Source organism: Phacochoerus africanus, chromosome 2 (genome assembly GCF_016906955.1).
Source record: "Phacochoerus africanus isolate WHEZ1 chromosome 2, ROS_Pafr_v1, whole genome shotgun sequence".
Taxonomy (NCBI): domain Eukaryota; kingdom Metazoa; phylum Chordata; class Mammalia; order Artiodactyla; family Suidae; genus Phacochoerus; species Phacochoerus africanus.
The window spans coordinates 71327145-71345503 of record NC_062545.1 but is presented as its reverse complement, the minus strand read 5'-3'; the positions used below and the strand labels follow the sequence as shown (position 1 = coordinate 71345503).

The window sequence follows — 18359 nt, the reverse complement described above, 5'->3', positions numbered from 1 at the left end:
ATCTAGTTCTTCTATTCCTGATTTCTCTCTCTGCGAGAACCCTGTTGCTCAAGTTATCCCCGCGGAGATGAGCAACCAACGCCGCTGACCCCAAAACGCTCCTCGCCCCCCACTCATGCCCAAACAAGGACAGAACCGAGAAGTAGGGAGGAAACCAGGAAAGAAAGAAGCGGGTGTTTCAAATGGACCACGCTTGTGCAGACGCGGCGGCGACTTGGAAGAGCCGGGAGGGGAGTCCTGGCCAAGGCTGGGGACTCCGCCCGCCGGGGGGCGCCGGGGCGCCGGGCGCGTGCGCGGTGCGGCCCCAGCCCTGGCTGCGGTCTCCGCTATGCCTATTTTAGTCAAAGCCGCTGCCAGCGCTGGGACCCGGCATCCGCGCAGCAGCCTTCTGACCCGCGGATGCGCCGAGGCTTTTGCGTCTGGCGCCCGTCGAGCCGTCGCGTCCGTGTCCCTCGCGTCCCGCCGCTGACTCCCCAAACTTTGGCCAGCGCCGTCCAGGCTCTGCTCCAGGGACTAGCCAGGTAAGGAGCGGGAGGCGCAGCTGTCGGCGGCTCCCCCAGCGCGCCCGGCTGTTTGCAGCCCAGCTCTCTCCCGGCTAAATCGGGAACCGAAAGTTGGATCCCTGCTCGGCTGCGAGCAACTTTGCACTCCCGGGCAGCGTCTGCCTGTTTTCCAAGCCTCGGCCGCCGGGATCCCCGCCCTCGCCTTTCTAGCCGCGCCTTCCCGGGGTTCCCTGTCCTTGGAAGCCGCCCTTCACCCCAGCTTTGGGCTTCGCGCTCAGAGACCCTCAGGTGTCAGCTGCCGCCACTCGGGTCTGACAGCGCCAGCGTCCTCGGGCGCTCCGGCCTCATCGGGTGGCCATTCCCGCGCTCTGCTGCCCTCAAGCCGTGGATGAGCCTGGCCTTTCCTCTCCCGGCGAGGCTCCCGGGGCTCCCGGTCCGCGAACCTACTACGGCTCCTCCTCGCCCCCTGTAGGGCCGCGAGGCGCACGGTACCGCCCGCCCTGGCCTGGCGCAGGGAATGCGAAGTGGGTCAAGGCGCTTACTACCCACACCCCGGAGTCCGAGAGCTTCGGGTCAAGAAGAGCTGACACTGACCCTCTCTCATTAAGGAGCAAGGTGAACAGGGCGCCTGGGGAGCGCAGATAGCTGGAGAACCCGTGATCCACCCGCGCCTTCATTTTTGAGGCTTTAGGAAACCGGTTGCTGGCCGGACAAGTCCCAGAAACTGTTGGCTTTGAGGCAAGAATAAGTGTGAAAAGACTCTTAGCAACTTAATGCCTTTTGCCATTCCGAAGATATGCCAAGGTTCAGTTAGAATTGCAGAATGAATTGAGCGAGTCTACCAGCACCACTTTTGCTCACCGCTGTTACCTTTTTAAATTCTGTAGGTTGGTGAAGGGTTAATGTTAGTTCCGCCTTTATCTGTTCAGCCCTGCACACACCTATTTAAAAACCAGTAGATATACAGGACTTTACTAGAACAGGGACTTTAAGGAATTTGACTCCGGGGAACTAATAGGAGAAAGAAAATTTGCCTTGATTTCGTCAAAATTAATCTGAACGTTTGTCAACTTACCTAACTTTTCCTTGTTAGATCAATTCGTTCTCAGCATAAAGGATAGTTCAGCTTAAGCCACATAATTCCTTTAAATAGGGGTCAAAAGAAGCTGAAATCGGCAAGATCCGATCGATATTTATTGACAATAGGTTACTGGTGTTTCAAAATAGAGACACAGGTAAGTATATATAGGTAAATAATAGACTTTGTATGTTATAAACATACAAAAATGAATCACATATTATGTTAATTACTATGCAATATACATAGAGAAAATAAAATGAATATATGGACTATATTTTTAATACATTGCGGTGCATCAAAATGTGTTGTAGGATTATCTCATCTTTTAAAAATTCATATTACTGTGTCCTTGGTTCTTGGGTTAGTAGATCATAGTTTTCCTGTCATTTCTCTTGACCAGAAATTAATTCTTTAGTGCCACTTGGAGAACTTTTAAAAGCTTGAAATTTAATTACAGTGGGTTAGTTGGCAGTAGGTGTAATAAGTGAATGTAAAGGGGAATATGTATTCATTAACTGACTATAGAAATATGAGTTAGAGCCACAGGCTAGTAAAACTGGGAGGGCTTTCAAAGATAACACATCCAGTTGTCTCAATTCTGAGGAAAAAGGTGACCCAAGGAGCAGAAGTGACTTCCCCTGGCTTATGTGTCTCCCTGGGGCTTGTGGTATAGAACCTCACCCTCTCAACCTCAGGAAGGCTTGGTACTCTCTTGTCTTTACCACTGAGGTTTGGGGCGACCGAAAAGTAATTTCCAAAAGTGTTTGTCATTCTTTTGTAACTTCTTCCATATGGCTTTCACGTCTGCCTCTGGCATTCTCTGCAGAGTCTAGGCCTTGGATATACCTAGACGAATGTGACACTGTCCCTGCCCCATAAAGAACATAGGGTAGTTAGAGGAACAAATGGAACAGTGGGAGTGAAAGCATCTTCTAAACTGCCTAGAAATGGTAATTATTATTAGCTTACATAATGCTAATGCATAAGCTGATGTTGACATCATGAGTATTGCAGGACATTTAATATCATTCTTCCTCCTGAAGAAATGATGAGATTAAGTCTGGCTTGGTTCTTGAAAACAAACTTTTTATAAATTGAGTTTTTGAAATAATGATGCCCCCCCATCTCAATAGGCTTATATTTTTATTGTCTCAAACATTTGGAAAGAAGGGGATTAAGAAGGGAATATAGCCAGTATTTTATTATAACTATAAATGAACTCTAGCCTTTAAAAATTGTAAATCACTAGGTTGTGCACCTATAACTTATGTAATGCACATCAACTATACCGACGTGAAAAAAAACACTTGGAAAGTAGTTGAACTTTTATGATTTCTTTCCTTTTTGTACCAAATCTATATCTAATTCAGCTATTTCTCGTATTTATGACCTGTTTTAGAATTATAGAAAGAGCTCTTTAATTGACTTGATCATTTCATTCATAATTTATAAATTTGGGTATATATGTTTTTCCATTATCTTAAGAGACATGGAATTATTTCACATTAATCTGTTGACATCCTTTCAAAATGCCCAACCCAATGCGATTTATTCTACCACCTAAAACCTTTAGTTGTTTTTTTTTTTAGTAATAAAAAAAAATGGAAAAGTAAGGCTTATGGCACACTCTTCTTTGGAAAGAAATTCATATTTCTAAATTCAATCTAAAGGTATTTTGGGTCCCTGTTTGGAATTCTTTCTCTGAAACAAAGCAATTCAAACATTCTGTAAAACTACATAATTTTTGTCAGGGGCCAATTTGTATAATTAATAATAGGAAGAGTTTTTTTAAGTACCAGGGAACAAAGACAGATCATATAGTCAGGAAATAATGGCACTTTGCATTAAGGCTTAGGTAGGCATGTGTAAAATGTATATTCTTTGAAATGTATTTGCTGCAGATTCTAATACTAAGTAGGCAAATGTACATTCACGACTCCTCCTCCATATAAGGAAATTTACTACTTTCCAATTTGTGAGATGCTACCAGTTAGAATTTTTATGGGAAAGAAAGTAGATTTTTATTATTTTTAGATCTTTAGGCAGGTAGAGGAGTAAATGTAAAGTCTCTCTATACAGAGACTCTCTATAAATAAATAATGTATTTACCATGTGCATATGCAAGAACATGGAATATATATATGTATTACATAGTGATTTAACAACAGCATAAAATTAGAGCCTTCCAAATATCCTAAGCCTTCAAATAGTAAATAATAGGGTGTTAATATTTTTTGAAAGTATGAAAAAAATCTGTTTTTCTAGTTATTTTTCCTGTGTTTGCTTGGAGTCAGTGTCACCAGTGGGACTATGATGGAAAGCTATGATAAATAACTTTGTAATTGCTGTGGTTTATGAACAGTGGTTTTTGTCTTTGAGACTAGTTAATTCCCTTATTTCTCTCTCCTCCAAGTATGTTTAGATACAAGTATATAAATATATGGAGATATATATCTATCTATAGACATATATCTATGTCAAGGAATAGTAGTACACTATGCTAAGTATTTTATATATTTCATTTAATCATAAAGTCAGTGAAGTATTATCATTAACTGATAAGGATATATTTAAAATGTGACAGAGCCGGGATTTGAACCTGGGCCTAATTCATAAACACCAGAGAAATCTATTCATTAACATTTAGTTCACAGAAATAATTTGGTGTAACACCCATTGGGGTGATAAAATACAGCTGTCATTTTTTGATCTTCCTTTTGTTTATTTGTTTTTATAGGAATTTTCAAGATGAATTACACCGAGTCCAGCCCATTGGCAGAATCAACAGCCATAGGTTTCACACCTGAGTTAGGAAGTATCACACCTGTGCCTTCCAATGAGACCACCTGCGAAAACTGGCGAGAGATACATCATCTAGTGTTTCATGTAGCAAATATTTTTTTTGCCATTGGGTTGGTTCTTCCAACTACTCTTCACCTTCATATGATACTTCTTAGGGGAATGTTAACTATAGGTAAGATACCTAACTGAGATTTTATGTAACCTTTCTATAACTGGCATTAGATGGACTTTGTATGGGGGGCTTCTGAGTACCCCTCTGTCAGGTCTATAGCATACCAAAAAAATAAGTCTTCATTAACAAATTAACAGTAGATCAGGTAACTGAGAACACAGGCTCACCCTTATGTACTTAGATAAAGCTAAGTATGTGTTCATGAGTTGTTTAGGTTTTCCAGATATCAGAAAATCCATCCATGAGTGAGAATGTGAACCTTGAAGCCATTCCAACTCTGAAACTGGGGCGATAACCTTTCTATACCTCGGTTTCCCCATGTGTTAAATAAGGGTAAGAATAATATCACCTCCTGAAGTAGTGAGAATTAGGTGTGTGTGTGTGTGAGAGAGATATTTGACTTATAATAATGCCTGGCACATGGTAAATACGCCATAGTTTCAAATCTCGTTATTTAAATAGGCGTTTACTTTCTTTGACCAGTAAAGCAACAATGAGAACAAAAACAGTTACCCAGACACAATTGTTCAAGTAAAATTGGGGAGAGAGGAGACATTCCATTAACCCTGATGAAGCAGATTAAATTAATTCTCATCAAAATACTAAAACGATCCAATTTACTATTTCAGCCAGTGATTCCTAACAAATTAGTCGATATGATTATGTCCCTGATGATTCATTTATTCAGGTGCATTTTTGAGCACCTGTAATATATCATACAGAGACTGAAGAATGCAGTCTCCGTCCTTGAGAAGGACACTCTTTCGGGGGCCAGAGAGAAACAGATGGGCAGGTGGTCACATACGAAACATCAGATGCTATGCTGCAAGTGTGCTCCCAGAGTCTGAGAGAAATGGATGAGGGTCCCACTAAGGAGATGGCATTGGAGCTGGCTTTTGGAAGATGAGGAGAATTTCTGAGTGTGAGTGTGGTATCCAGGTAAAAGACACAGAGGAGAGGGAGATTCCGCATATTGAGGGAGAATGCGGAGTAGTTCATGGTGACTGAAATATATGACAGATGACAAGGAATGGTCAAAGAAGATGCTGGAGGAGTTTCTGCTGTGGTGCAGCTAGTTAAAGGTCTGCCACTGTCTTCGTGCCAGGCACAGGTCACTGCTGAGGCACGGGTTCCATCCCTAGCCTGATGCAGTAGGTTAAGTATCCAGCATTGCCACAGTTGTGACACAGGTCACATCTGCGGCTCAACTTCAGTCCGTGGCCAGGGAACTCCCATAGGCTGCAGGTGTGGCCAAAAAGAAAATACTGGAAGGATAGCTAGAAGATAGCTTGTAGGACTTCTGTGGCTTGTTACCTCTGAGTAGGGTAGGGATTACAACAGGAGGAGCAGTGTGAATGAGAAAAGAAAACCATACTCTATAAAAATCAAAAGCTAATTCTGAATTTTAAGACAGTTTTGGAGGTGAAACAGGAGGGAGAGAGATCATTAAATGTAACATTTTTATAAATGAAGAAACTGAAGCCCAGAGAAATTAAATGACTCATCCAAAATTAAGACCAGGAGAAAGTGGCCAAACCAGCACTGTAATTCAGGTCTTCCAGCTTCCTAGTCAGTCCTTCAGTTATGTTACCCTGTCTCCTTTGAGTAATAATATTTTAAATGTCTTCAATATTTAGTATATAATGTTATCTAAAGAACATTACATTTTTACGTTTTGGGCTATTACTCCAGTTTCCCAAATTACTCAGATGAAATTTAAGATTGCAAATGAATAATTTTTTTAAATGGGAGGTTAGTTTTGATGTGCATATATGCTGTTGATATACTTGTATTGATCATTAGTATTTATAATTTTATTTTAAATTAAAAATATATATTGAATCTTCTATCATAAAATTGATCCCCCCAAACTGCAAATTTGTACAGACTTCTTGGAAAACAGTCGTTTAATGTCATCAAAACCTATAAAGTTCCTTCCCCTGGTACACTGTAAGGTAATCCCCTCTAAGCAAGCAGTCATAAAAACAGATAACATTTTTATGTAGAAACCTGTTTTGGCTACTTACCGGAAATTACAGCCAAAATATTTCATCTGTCTACCAGTAGGGAGATGGTTTAAAAATTAGGGTTTAATCAGTTTCAGTCCTTAAAAGCTATGTATATGAAGAGTTTTAATGAAATTGGAACATCACTGCAGTAAGAGAGTAGGTTTTAAATTGTGTATTCTTTAGGTTTGCTTAAGATAAAAATGCATAGAAACTGTGAGAAAGTATTACCTATCAATAGTGGTTTTCTTTAAGTAGTGGAATTATGAGGGGTTTTTTTTCCCCCTTTGAAAAATTGTTTTTTATGCTTTGTAAGTTTTCTGCAAAAAAGCACCATTTGGTTTTGTTTGTTTTTGGCAATCAGACAAAAAACAAAATGTAACTTTTTTTTTTTTTCTTGTTCTTTTTAGGGCTGCACTTGCAACATAGGGAGGTTCCCAGGGTAGGGGTCTAATTGGAGCTGTTGCTGCCAGCCTATGCCACAGCCACAGCAATGCCAGATCCAAGCCGCATTTGCAGCCTACACCACAGCTCATGGCAACGCTGGATCCTTACCCCACTGAGCGAGGCCAAGGATCGAACCTGCAACCTCATGGTTCCTAGTTGGATTCGTTTCCGTTGCGCCATGACAGGAACTCTCAAAATGTAACTTAATATGATTTTTGGCTTAGGTGTTTCTAAGAAGTGTTTGGTGTATTTTATATACAGAGGACCACAAATGTCTTAAGCTACTTGCTGAAGCTACTCTCGATGTGTAACATGCCTACTTCATTGTTCAACAGGATGTACCCTTTATATCGTCTGGGCCACTCTCTACCGCTGTGCCTTGGATATCATGATCTGGAACTCTGTGTTCCTGGGGATCAACGTTTTGCATCTTTCATATCTTTTGTACAAGAAGAGACCGGTAATTACTAAGAATTAATTATCAAGGAAGAGACTTTAACGCTGAAAAGCTTTTGAAGTATTTTGTTCAGACTTGAGAATGAGCGCCTAGCATCTTGAGACCCTTTTAATATCATTTTGCTGAAGATTCAACTTTCTGTGTACATGCCCCTGAAAGTAGCACACTTGAATACCATGAAATTTGTTCTACAAATGACTAAAAACATTTTTAATCATTAGGGCAATTTACATTATTCTCTCTTTTTAGAACTATATTATTTCTTTTGCCTAATGATATTCCATTGTCACTTGGGACTGTCTTTGCCTAGCTATAAAATTAAGTACTCATAGACAATGTCCATAAACATGCTAAAGATTGACAAATAGCTTGTGCTATTTTTCATGTTATTTTAAAAATGTAATGACTAATTATTTTTTCTTATGCCCCAAACACTCATTCAAGGAAATCACCGTTTGGGTGAGTTATTAAAAACATTACATTTAACTTTTTCTTTTCCACTCTGATTCATCTTGTGTTTTCTTGGTCATACCAAGAACAAACAGATGCAAATCATGCCATAGCCCTTTGCTGACTCTCCAAAGACCACAGAAATATTCAGTAAAGTAAAAGATATAAAGCTTGCTCTAATCTTATGTTCAAAGCCAGCCAGTCATGTAGAAAACTAAACCACTAGAAAACCAGGCAGTTCATAGGAAGTTACAATTTCAGTGATACAGATTATATATATATATATAATAGGTATTCCATTAGATTGTCACCTCCTCAAACATTGTAACCCAGGCTCTTTTGTTTACTGTATTAGTCAGTTTTCACTATTATGCTGTATAAGTGATCTGAAAATCCCAGTGCCATATAACAGTAACAGGTTTTTTTCCTCACTCACCTGACTGTGGCAGCCTGTGTGTCAACCGTGATTGTATTCCAGGTGTCTTCTTTATTTCAGAGTCTCTGCTGAAGCAGCAGGTTCTATTTGGAGATGACATATTCCCAGGGCAGAGAGAAAAATATAAGAGAACAAAAACGATACACAATGTCTTTTAAAACTTCTGCTCAGAAGAGGCATGTGTCAATTCTGTTCCCATTTCATTGGCCAAAGAAATGACATGGCCAAGCCAGATAATGTGGGAGTGGGATGGCGTAAGAGGATATACAATCCTCTTATAGGAGGTGGGAGCAGCAAATAGCTAGAAACAATACTATCATCTACCACACTGACTGTTGTATTCTCAATTCCTGCCAACCATGACTGGCATTTAATAGGTGCTCAGAAAAACATTTGGTAAGTGGATGCTTTCAAAGAGAAGAATTAAGAGGGCTTCAAGGTGTTTTTGTTTGTTTGTTTTTAGGGCCAAACCTGAGGCACGTGGAAGTTCCCAGGCTAGGGGTCGAATTGGAGCTACAGCTGCTGGCCTATGCTGTAGCCACAGCAAAGCAGGATCCGAGCCGCATCTGCAACCTACACCACAGCTCACGGCAATGCCGGATCCTTAATTAACCCACTGAGGAAGGCCAAGGATCAAACCGGAATCCTCATGGTTCCTAGTCAAGTTCATTAACCACTGAGCCATGAAGGGAACTCCTAAGAGGGTTTCAAGAAGGAATTAGTACTTGAGTAAAAACTTTCAGGATGAGCAGATTATGAATACTAATCAAATTTGTCAGTTCGTATGTCCGTTGCTATGCCACATTGGGTAGTGTGCATGCCGGAAGCGAGACATATTTGTGAATAAATTATTTTAAACACTCATTACGAGAACTCTAAGATAGATGATAGTAATAATCAGGATTTTATCTTTTGAATATCAATTTACTAGGACCCCTAGTTCTAAACCTAAGATTCAAAAGTTGCTGATGTGATGGTAGCAACAAGGAAATATTACTTAGTATCTGTGCTTTTGTTTCTTCGTCGACTATAAACTTACCTTTTTGGAAACTATAAATGCTAGGTCCTAATTAAAATGAAACGGCAGGACACATGGGAGCATTGGAAAGGCTGCAGAGACATCTGAGCAGCCCTCATCAGTTGGGTTTCTAAGTTTCACGTCTTGGTTGCCGTTGATTCCATTGAAACAGATGATCCTTTGAACCCCTAAGTGCATTCACACGCAGTTCTGATTTCCCACATTTGCTGGGCCCAAAGGTAGGGCATGACCTGGGCCTTGGATAGTCTGACAGCGGTGGATGATTGAGCCCTTTTGCTTTCTCTTCTGGTAGCCTTCGGGTTCTCCATTCTACCAAATTTAGGGTAGCTCAGGGTACAACTGCTACATGGAAACCTTTTTACGACACTTCACTTTGCTTCAAAATAAGTAAAAGAGAAGATTGCCGCTGTGGATGTTTGTTTTCCTATATTAACGTGTTGGATAACAGTCACATAAAGTGTGGAATGTATGTATCTTCATAAATTTGTATCCAAGTTGATTCTACTTTATGTGCTTATTTTCTTGCTGTAATATTTCAAAGTTAGTGCAGTTTCTTTCTGTGAAACAAAGTGTTCTAAAAATGAAGGGGCCTTGCGTTATTTATAGAAAATGCAGAGATTGGCAAGGTGAGTGTTGTGAACCGCATTCAGAACCTCCACAGCTGCTTTACAGGGAGAGATGTAATCAGCAGCGCAGATCTTCACCATATGTTCTCAGAGTCCAGGTTAACTGCAGAAGTGCCCTTTTAACACCTAAACTTGTGTCACTGCTCACTCTCTGTGGTAAGGTTCGCCTGAGCAAAACACCCAAGGGTGATAGCATGTGCTACAGACTTGTCCGCTCTCAAAACCCCATTTAGACCACAGAAGCCAATGTTTCAGTCTCGCCGCCTTAGTACAGCATCTGGTCATTGCTGTGTTTCAGGTGAAGATCGAAAAGGAACTCAAAGGCATCTACCAGCGATTGTTTGAACCACTCCGTGTGCCTCCAGATCTGTTCAAAAGATTAACAGGACAGTTTTGCATGATCCAAACGTTGAAAAAGGGCCAGGCCTATGCTGCAGAGGATAAAACCTCAGTTGATGACCGTCTGAGTATTCTCCTGAAAGGAAAGTAAGTGCTCTGTGGAAACTGAAATGCCTCCGTTGCCTTGAACCTTCCCATGGCCTCTGGGCAGGAGATGAATGGAAGGGAATCTTGCCAACCAATGGAGGAGGTGGTCACTGAGTTGACGGTTGGTGAACTTCCACTGGACAGCTTGCAGTTAGAAAGAATTTACTGCTCCGCATCTTGTTGATATCAGGATTTTCATTTGTGCATAGTTTTCACCTTTGCGGGGGGGAGGTTTTATTTAAATTTAATGAGGCAGAATTGAAGTAGGTTTAAATTAGGTATTAAAATTTAAGAAGCTTCAGAGTTCCCGTGTGGCTCAGCAGGTTAAGGATCTGGCATTGTCACTGCAGTGGCTAAGGACACTGCTCTGGCATGGGTTTGATCCCTGATCTGGGAACTAACACATGCCATGGGTGCAGCCAAAAAAAATTTAAGAAGCTTAGAGTGTTTCAGAGGTGACTTGTTCATTTTTTTGAATATCACAAAACAACTTCCAGGAATATCAGTCTCCTGAGGAGAAAGCTAGTCTATTGCCCTGGCGTAGATATTTATACGACTTCTTTCCCTCTCAAAAGTGCCCTGGTTTGAGTAGTAAATTTTATGGTCATTCCAGCTATAGCAGTGATGGTAACTATTGGAAGGCCCATGTCCCCTTTCATATGGACTCCTTTTTTTCCTTGTTGGTGGTGAAATTTATTTTGAAGTACACACTTGTGCTTCAGTGCTTTTTCATTATGGCAGTCATCTGTGGGGTCTTTAAAACTTGACAAAAATACAAACCCATTAGTTGACGGAGATTTTAAAATGGCTTTCTGTGTTCTGTGTGAAATATCATGTCTTTGTTAACACTAATCTCTGTCCTCAGAATGAAGGTCTCCTATCGAGGACACTTTCTGCATAACATTTACCCCTGTGCCTTCATAGATTCTCCTGAATTTAGATCAACCCAGATGCACAAAGGTGAAAAATTCCAGGTATGTTTTGGCATGAGTTTTCAGGAGATTGAAACGAGTTAATGTCTCATTCAGAATCCAAAGGCTATGGATGGAAAAGTGGCCATGATTTCTTGAAAAAAGAAATGCCCCTATGGTATATGCAGTATGATCTCATTTTTATAGAACTTAAAGCAGTGTGTGTACGTGCACAAGCAGAGGTCTAGAAAGACCTGATTTAGCCCTCTTGTGAACACTGTCATTTCTGGGGAGTTCCCGTCATGGCTCAGTGGTTAACGAGTCTGACCAAGAACCATGAGGTTGCAGGTTCGATCCCTGGCCTTGCTCAGTGGGTTAAGAATCCAGCGTTGCCGTGAGCTGTGATGTAGGTCACAGATGCGGCTCGGATCTGGCGTTACTGTGCCTCTGGTGTAGGCTGGTGGCTACAGCTCTGATTAGACCCCTAGCCTGGGAACCTCCATATGCCACGGGTGCAGCCCTAGAAAAGACAAAAAGACAAACAAACAAACCAAAAAACCTGTCATTTCTGGGTTGTGCGCTTGATTGCTTTTTTGTTTTCCTTTTTTTGCTGATTTGAATTGTTATAATTTCTCCGTAGAGAACAGCTAATGCATTCATTATGAGAAAAAAGGGAAAATATCAGTTATGGATAATTAGTGCTCTTGAAACATTTAATTGGTTACCTTCATTGGGGAAAACCAGAAAACTGACTTTGCCCTAGAGAACTTAACTTTGTTAATCCTTATGGGGAAAAAAAAAATCTAACCACTATCCTCTTATAGTTAATGAATATCTTTAAGAGCAAAGAACAAAGTTCTTCACAGTTCATGATAATTAGAACCTGCCTACTCGGCATGGTTCTTTTTGTATCTTAAAAATATATATATATTCCATTATGTGACACTTCGTTCTGACTCTTCCTGTCAAGTGTCCAGCTCTCCTATTTCACTCCCCTCATGATTGTTAGGACAATAACCAAGTAATGGGTGAGAGTTTCCTTTAGTCTCAGCTTCAAGATAAAGAGCAGTAAGGAAATAACTTGAGAACAGGGTTTCTTAGGAGCAGGAGGGAGGATGTCTTTAGGTAGAAAATGGAGTAGAAGGATGCTGTCACCTGAGGAAGGAAAACAATCAGTGCTTCTTGATGACAAAATGTTTGAGTCTCATTTTGAGATGCCATACAAGTCAGGAGGCCACGTGAAGATGAAAGGAGGTGTTTAGACATTTGTTAAGTTTATGTACAGAGGTTTCAGGCCTGCCATGCTCCCACCCTGCCTGAGTAACCACACAACTTGTTAAAGTTATGTGCATCTTCCAGAAGGACTCATATAAATTTACTACCTGGCTGCAGTGCTGTGTCCAAGGTGGCTGAGCTGACAATACAGGAGGAGAAAGCAGATGCTGAAATCCTGGCTCCTCTCGTTTATACTCTCCCTTGTGTTTTCGAGGGTCAGCTGAGCACTGAGACTGATTCTATAGTGTCTTTAATCACCACCATCTTCTTTGGAAGAAGAAATTGTAAGGTGGTCAGAGGCAAAGGAAAGAGAAAAGACATACAGGGCCATGTCTTTTTCCTTTCCTTTGCCTCTGACTGCCTTACAATTTCTTCTTCCAAAACCCAGCATCTATCTGATACATCTGTTTCTCTGTTTATAGTCACAAATGGTTTTACACAATAACTCAGTTTCACATAATCCTAGAGACTGTCATTTGGGGAAAGGGTGGGAACAGAACCTCCTCTATTTTCAGAAACATATATGGATATATGCATATATATATATATATATATATATATATATATATATATCCTAGCATATAACATGCACTGTCTTTTCCACCAGACTTCAAATTCTATGTATGATTAAATGAAAAAGGGAATTTCTTCTGCTAGTCACACAGTTCTCTTTTTTGGGGGCCCAGGGTTAGGATTTGGTAGTTGAGAAATGTTCCTCGTGATTGATGTGTTCCTCATGTTTCTAAAAACATGACCAAACTCAAGGTCACGGAGTGAAGGAAAGTTAGTCAGCTTTTCTCTGCATAGAGTCTGGTGGGCATTTCCTGATTAGCCAGTGGATAAAAACTACCCCAGCCATCGTTGAACCTGTGCCGTGTAGAACTGGAGCAGACTCCACCAGAGCAGGCCCTCGGGAGAGATTCTGTTTTGATTGTTTACCAAATGTTCCGACTGGCAGACGCTCAAGAATAAAATAGCTCTTGCACATCTGTTTGGGAGTCTACTGCCTCTTCCTGGACCAAGTTCCCAAATGAAAAAATGTCACGTGTTCCCAAGGACCAGCTTTTCCCTATCTGGGCCTATGGCAGAGGACACTTGGAATTGTCAGTGGCCAGATTTCTCCACCCACACGCTCTGTTACCTGCTGGCCTCATTTTTCTCTAACTTGGCCAGTTACAGGTGTTCTGACAAGACCCTGCTTCTCTTGCCTTTTTATCTTTTTAAATTCATTCTTTAGGAGTTCCCATTGTGGCTCAGTGGAAATGAACCCAGCTACTATCCTTGGGGATATGGGTTCAATCCCTGGCCTCGCTCAGTGGGTTAAGGATTGGGCCTTGCCGTGAGCTGTGGTGTAGGTCACAGATTCAGCTTGGAGCCCCAGTTGCCGTGGCTGTCGTGTAGACCAGCAGCTACAGCTCCAGTTCGACCCCTAGCTTGGCAACTTCTATATGCCGCACCTGCAGCCCTGAAAAAAAAAAAAGATCCATTCTTTGGCATTCATTCCAATGAGTTCTACAGTAGGGTGGAGGGAGAAGAGGAAGCAAGTGGACTCAATGCCCCTTCAGCCTGCACAACGAATGTTGTTCAGGTACCTGTGGTAATTATAGTGCCAAGCAGAGTAACAGAGTTGAGACAGCAACTTTGAACTTCCAGCTGCTCCCCAGGGCTGTTTTAGCACTTACAGACCCAAGCCACTGCTCAGAACTGCTGGGAAGATCTTGAGTATCATTATTACAAAAGGCAGAAGTAGTCTCTGGGGTTTGATTTCTTTGTGCAGTTGCTTTATATCCGGTGAGCTTTGCCATGCCCATTTTTCTTTCAGCTTCCATCTCCCCATTGCCTTCCCAAAGTCAGTCGCATGTCCTGTGCTTCGAAGCCTTAAAATCAAACCTTTATTGACTTTAAGGGAAGAGGAATATCTTGGAGGCAGTTGTCCAAGCTCTGGTGAAATAAAGGAAGACTAGGTTTTCGCTGGCATTTCAATAAAACCTTATCTTGGTGCTTAGTAGATCTTTTGGTTGCAAAGCAATTTAATCTGCAAGACCTGACTCTGCTGTGTTTTAGTGTTGATGAGAACGCAAGAAGAATTAGTTGAATAGACTACGTTCTGGACATTTTCATGTTCCTGGTGTGTGAAATGTTGTGCAGCACATGATGAAGATAATAAAATCGCCCCTGAGGACAGTCCAACGTCAGCCTACCATTTGCCGTTCTAGCACGTTCAGCAATCCCTCTAGTGCCCTTGTTCTCGGGTGAGGTCTTTTTTTTCTGTGAGGGTGTAGGCTTGGTTTGGGACTCATCCAGCGCCTGGAGATAATCACAGCAAACTCACTTCCAAATGCCTGGTCTAATCGTGAAAGAAATTCTCTTGCGTCTTCCATTAATGTGTTTACTTTTATTTCTTCTATGAAATTCTTGCCAAGAACGCAAGCATGGCACTGCTGAGGTCCCTAATAACCTAAGAAGCAAATGTATTTTATGGAAGCTTTAAAAATTCCTAGATTGCTTCATAAAAACTCCTTAAAAATATGTTTCACTTGACTGTTGTCACAGGAAATCATTAAGCAAAATTGTCTGTTTGGCAGAAATGAAGCCATAGCTACCAAGTAAAATGACCTCAGTCAATATGCTAACTACCCTCTTCTAGCTAGATGCCTACTCTTATGAGCTTGTAAGACACATACATACTGTAAGTATGGCTTATTACTGGAATGCCATTATTACATTTAAATTTAATAATCATTTAAACAAGTTTAAACTAGTTTTCAGTCATCAGTAAGAAATGGTTGCATAATGCCATTTGCAGCAACATAGGTGGGCCCACAGATTCTCATACTAAGTGACATAGTCAGAAAAAAACAAATACCATATGTTATCACTTATATGTGAAATCTAAAATATGACACAAATGAACTTATCTATAAAACAGAAACAGACTCACAGACATAGAGAAGAGACATGTTGCCATGTCTGAAGGGAGGGCAGGGGAAGGAAGGACTGGGAGTTTGGAATTAGCAGAGGCAAATTATTATATAGAAAATAGATAAACAGCAAGGTCCTACTGTATAGCATAGAGAACTACATATTCAAGAGAACTATATTCAACTACTATATAGTGTAGTAAACTATACACAGTATACTGTGATAAACTGTAATATGAAAAGGTTATTAGAAAGAATGTATATGTATGTATAACTGAAATTGATGTACAACAGAAATTAACACATTCTAAATCAACTATACTCCAATTTAAAAAAGAAATGGTTGATAGATAAACAACAAGGACCTACTGCATAGCACATGGAACTCTATTGAATATCTTGTAATAACTCATAATGGATAAGAATCTGCAAAATATATATATATATATATATATATATATATATATATACATACATATGTGTAACTGAATCGCTTTGCTGTACACCTGAAACACTGTAAATCAACTATACTTCACTTGAAAAAATAAAATTTTGTTGTTGTTGGAGTTCCCATCATGGCTCAGTGGAAACAAATCTAACTAGTATCCATGAGGACTCATGTTTGATCTCTGGCCTCGCTCAGTGGGTTAAGGACCCGGTGTTGCTGTGAGCTGTGGTGTAGGTCAAAGATACAGCTCGGATCCTGCGTTGTTGTGGCTGTGGCTGTGGTGTAGACCAGCAGCTACAGCTCCAATTCAACCCCTAGCCTGGGAACCATGGGTGTAACCTAAAAAGACTAAATAAATAAATAAATAAATTTTTTTTAAAAAAGGAAACAGTTACTAAGCAAATTATAGTAGCATGTTAAAAGTGGCATTGTGGAAAAGTGTCTCAGTGGAAATGTGAGGTTATTAACACGGCGAAAGAAAAGTTAAATGCATTTACATCACCTAAGTACATTTCTTCTTTTCCTGGATGATTTCCAATTCCTCTTTCCACTTCTTGGATGGATTATATCTGTGCATGGATTGTATCTTCCAAAGGCGGGGGCGAAGTCTTTGCGAAATGGAGACCTCAACTCCCCTAACCCTTTCTGCAACCCTTGGGTGCCTGACTGGGTCACTCTGAGTACCCAGGGCTCACTTTCTCTAGTTTCTTCCAGTGGATTTCTTCCACTGAATATCATTCAGTGGCTTTGTATTTATATACCCATCCCCTGTTCTTTCTGGGAACACCTCAGGATTGGCTTATATGTCTCTTGACCTTATACTTCTCTTTATTATATATATACATACATACATACATATATATGTGTGTGTGTATATATATGTGTGTGTGTGTGTGTGTGTATATATATATATATTTTTTTTTTTTGGTCATGTCTTTCCTTGTTATCAGCTTCCTCCATTAGAATGTAGGCTTCATGACACAGTGCACAGCTGCTCTCTGTATGCGGGATTCTCGATGGTGAGCCGAGCTTGTGGTCACTTCACCAAAGTGCTTTCTGTGTGACTGACTGTCTTGATAAATATAGGACACCTTGGATAGGGTTTGGCCTGGTGGGAAAATATGTCTGGGCTGGAAGTCAGAAGTGTTTGCTCCACCCTTCATTAGCATGTTCTTAAGTTTCTTCCTGCTTTTTATTGGGCATCTGGAAAACGAGGAAGAATGTTCTGTCTTATCTCAGAGGCAATTTTAAAAATCTGCGTACATGATAGATAGACAAGGACCTTAAAGTTTAAAATATAATACATAGGTAAAATGAGTGGCATCATGTGTGTCTGTCATTTCCTAGAACTCCTCTACCCTTTTCCCCTGTTCCGTATTTGTCAAAGCACTTATTGCCACCTGAGGTTGTCACATTTCTTTATGTATCATCAGCTTCCTCCACTAGGACGTATGCATCACAGGGCAGGGATCTTGTCTTTCTTGTTCACTGCCGTAACTTCAGTGCCTTGAACAGCATCTGGCGTGAAATATGAACCGAACAATGTTAGTTGAAAGAACAAATGAAATCTAGTGTTTTATATGGAGTCACAGAGCTGCTGATGCATTTCTTAAATCCCAGTGTGCTTGGTTTGAGGGTTTCTACTTTTAATATAATAAATAAGAATAATTTTCCTCGGAACATTGACCCACCTGTTGCAGCCAAATTTGCCAATTTTTAAAAGATCAGATTTCAGCCACTGGTTAAGGAAGGAGGCTGAGGTTTCTGTGTTCTCTCTTTGTAGACATAAATACCCCCTTTCCACCTGAAACATGTTCAATTTTTTGACTAACAAAGAGGAAAGAGCTCCTTTCAAAATATTTTTTTCTGAGCCCAGATATGATTTTATGTCAATTTGAAAAACCTTTATTAATCTCCCACTTGGACAGGCATCGAGTTTCATGTTGAGGATATAAAAATGGTCTGTGCCTTCCACAGTATTTATGTACATTTGTTAATTCTTTTGTACAATAAATCTGTACCGAGCACCCCTTTGTGTTGGAGCCAGGTATTCAGTTAGGAAGATACTCAGCCCCTTCCTTCAGGGTGCTCAGGAGAGACAGGGCACCACAGATGAGCTTGGGCTCAGTGATAGCATCACCACAGGCAGATGATGGGAGGACCTGCCCAGGAGAAAGGGCTTACTGACACTGAGCCTGGAGTGAGGGCATGGCCCGTCGCCCTGGAGAGAGGCCCTTTTAAGGAATACTTGGGCTCTGAGTAGTGAGTTACAGTGCTTTCCCACTTTCCTATGTAAGAA

General features: G+C 40.8%; 1 protein-coding gene across 3 annotated transcripts in view; it reads left to right on the top strand.

Moving 5' to 3' along the window:
* Positions 1–341: 341 nt before the first annotated feature.
* Positions 342–18359, top strand: part of BVES (blood vessel epicardial substance) — a 45270-nt gene continuing 27252 nt past the window's right edge. For 2 of the 3 annotated variants that reach the window (XM_047761657.1, XM_047761674.1), the window contains exons 1-5: positions 342–521; positions 4322–4558; positions 7347–7471; positions 10318–10505; positions 11371–11479. In XM_047761657.1, the coding sequence (XP_047617613.1) occupies positions 4333–4558; positions 7347–7471; positions 10318–10505; positions 11371–11479 (648 nt within the window). In that variant the 5' untranslated portion in view covers positions 342–521; positions 4322–4332. The remainder of the gene's footprint in view (positions 522–4321; positions 4559–7346; positions 7472–10317; positions 10506–11370; positions 11480–18359) is intronic. The other variant, XM_047761664.1, reaches the window with a different exon arrangement.